Here is a 2,910-nt window from a genome sequence, read left to right on the forward strand (position 1 = left end):
ATTAAAAGACTTTACAGAAATAAAAATAATAATATTAGACCCATAATCTTGCATCCACTCAATGTTTTAATCAATGTTCTAAATAATGTGAGGTGTGAGCTTGGTGGCGATGTCAAAGTTAATTCATGACAAGCCTTGGAGAGTCATAATATTTTTCAAAACGTGACTATTTTATATATATTAAAAATGATAAATCATATAATTATTGAATTTTATAAAATATATTAAGTTTTCAGAAGTGTTATATTAATATTTAAAATAAAAAAGTTAACAAAAACTTAATTATTTTAGAACAAATCAGAAAAAAAGGACCCGCGCTTTGAAAAAAACAGCAGGCCATAACGTGATAAGGCACGTCTTAACACGTTATTTGGACGTCACGTTTAATAAACCCGTCTCGGATGTTTTTGTAACGGCTTGGTCACGGCTCGCTATTCGCTATGATATGTCTTGAGGCGAGTCACCACACTTCTTAGAACCGTGATTATAATTCATATTAATGATAAATAAAATTGTTATTTGTTTTATTTAAATAATATAATAGGTTTGTATAAAAATTGATTTGAATATGAAAAGGTATACGGCGATTGAGATCTGTGCAGTTTTTGACGAAGGAAAACAGGAGGGCTTTCTGTTGAAGATGTTGAAGGAAGGACCAAATCAAGCTAAAATTCCCCGGAAACGGATTAAGTTTCAAGAAGTCATGGAGAAGGAGGAAGAGGATGGAATCAGTGCGTTGCCTGATTGCTTGATTCTTGAAATCCTCTGTCGTTTACCCTCCACAAAAGATGCCATAAGAACAGGTACACTCTCCAAACGATGGGCAAATCTTTGGACTTGGGTACCGACTCTGCTTTTTAGAGATTTTGATATTCCCCTGTCTCAATGTCTAAAAAACCCTAACTCAAGGTCCAATTTCCCTCTATTGGTGGAGAAAACCCTAACTCAATGTCGCCAGTTGAAGCTCAAGATATTCCAAATGCATACCAAATATGATATTCGTTTTGAAGCGCAGTTCAACAATTGTATTCGTCATGCTGTAAGGTGTAACGTTGAAAAGCTTAGCTTGGAGTTTCTGTATACGAGAAGGGAAGCTGAGTTTCGGTTAGATCAGTTTTTTTTCGTCAATTCTTGTTTTACAGATTTGAGATTAGTAGGCTGCACGTTGAATCCAAGTGGGGCAGTTAGTTGGAAAAATCTTAAGAGTTTGTGTATTTCCACTAAGAATTTAGATGTAGACGTTATGGTAAATATATTATCTGGGAGTCCTCTTGTGGAAACTTTGGTGTTGAAAGATTGCTATGGTGATACGGGTCTGAATATTACTTCAGATGATGAATCTGAATCTGAAGCCCATATCATCGACATCAATGCTCCAAATAGTTCATCACTAAGTCAATGTCGCCAACTGCAGCTCAAGGAATTCACAGTGGTTTCCGATTTTGATAATGAGTTCCAATCGCAACTTAATAGTTGGATTCGTTATGCTATAAGATGTAACGTTAAAGAGATTGTTTTAATCTTATGGAATACGGGATTCGAATCTGAGTTAACCTTAGATCAAACACTTGTCACCAATTCATGTTTAACTGAGCTGACATTAGATGGGTGCATGGTTAATCCAATTGGGGCGATTAGTTGGAGAAGTCTTAGGAGTTTGTATATATCCTATCGGAGTTTAGATGAAGATTTGATTGAAAATATATTATCTGGGAGTCCTGTATTGGTAACTTTGGAGTTGAATGATTGCTTTGGTCATAGGCGGCTTGATATTACTTCAAAGAGTGTTAAAAACTTGGTGTTATCTGGATTCAGTGATTTTTATGATGAATCTGTGGCCAATATCATTGAAATCAATGCTCCTAATATTTTATCACTAACAATCAAACATGTACTTTTGTCGAAGCTTTTGTTGGTAAATGTGTCTTCTTTAGTCAAAGCTAACTTAAATTATGTTTTTACAAGTCCAAGGCATCACCCGACAATGACTAAGGAAGCAGAACAAGATACGCTTAAAGGGTTTATAATGAATCTTGGCCATGTCAAGGAGCTTCAAATTGGGTATTTATGTTCCGAGGTAAAATTTGTTTTAATTTTCCATTTTGGATAAAACTTTTTCAATAATATTTAATCACTTTTGTTGTCTTCTCACTTGGTAGGTTTTTTCTTCTTTGCAAGCTGGAGGTTTCATTTTTCCATCAAATGTGAAGCGACTGTGATTAACTGATTAATGATGCCTTGAGTTCATGTTTAGGCATTTAAGTTATCGTGAATTATTTATTTATTTTTCTTTTTGGTTTTGTAAAGTAGACTTTCTTCCATTGGGTTGTGGACTATTTCTTATGTCAGAATATTTCATTGGTTGACCGTTTCATATTATGGTGACATGGATTTTAATTGCATTAAACAAAAATTAGTTTTATTTTCTATTTTTATTTATTGAATTTTATTCTAAACCTGTGATAGATTATGATTCCTCAATATCCGATTCCTTTGACAGATTCCATTCCTTCCAAAAACAGCTACGAACCAAACGACCCCCAGTTTCTTTAATGAAGGGTGTTGAGGTAGAAGACTACAGTAAGAAGCCCTTGGCCAAGAAATCGGAATTGAATAACACTTCTATCCAGAATAGCGATTTCGAATCCGATTCCAATGTTGTAAAAGGTGGGAATAAGACTGGTTCCAAGGTTGAAATAACTGATTTGCGGAATGGCAATGAAACTGCCCCTGGAATTACTGATTCCGATTCCAATGTAATATGTGAACCTCAACTTCAAGTCACGGAAAAGGACTCTATTTCCACTGGTACACATTCCGATTCCGTTGTTCTGCAGAATGGCAATGTGACTAATACTCTATTGGAATCAGACCTCCAATTCCTGGGAAAGGAATCTGGTTGTGTGTCAA

The 2,910-nt window shown here is 35.1% G+C and overlaps 1 protein-coding gene across 1 annotated transcript; it reads left to right on the forward strand.

The window, feature by feature from the left end:
- The first annotated feature begins 547 nt into the window (after positions 1-547).
- LOC145006070 (uncharacterized) lies at positions 548-2,376 on the forward strand. The gene is made up of 2 exons (XM_078965163.1): positions 548-2,077; positions 2,160-2,376. The coding sequence occupies exons 1-2, from the start codon at positions 569-571 to the stop codon at positions 2,217-2,219; spliced, it is 1,569 nt and encodes a 522-aa protein (XP_078821289.1). The 5' UTR covers positions 548-568; the 3' UTR covers positions 2,220-2,376.
- The last annotated feature ends 534 nt before the right edge of the window (positions 2,377-2,910 follow it).

This window comes from Lactuca saligna, chromosome 7 (assembly GCF_052625555.1).
Source record: "Lactuca saligna cultivar CGN05327 chromosome 7, ASM5262555v1, whole genome shotgun sequence".
In the NCBI taxonomy this organism is placed as follows: Eukaryota; Viridiplantae; Streptophyta; class Magnoliopsida; order Asterales; family Asteraceae; genus Lactuca; species Lactuca saligna.

Excerpts from the sequence above, each read along its gene's own strand:
- LOC145006070 (XM_078965163.1), top strand. The coding sequence starts at position 569 with ATGAAAAGGTATACGGCGATTGAGATCTGTGCAGTTTTTGACGAAGGA. Across the intron at positions 2,078-2,159 it reads TTGGGTATTTATGTTCCGAG|GTTTTTTCTTCTTTGCAAGC; the intron begins GTAAAATTTGTT and ends CTCACTTGGTAG.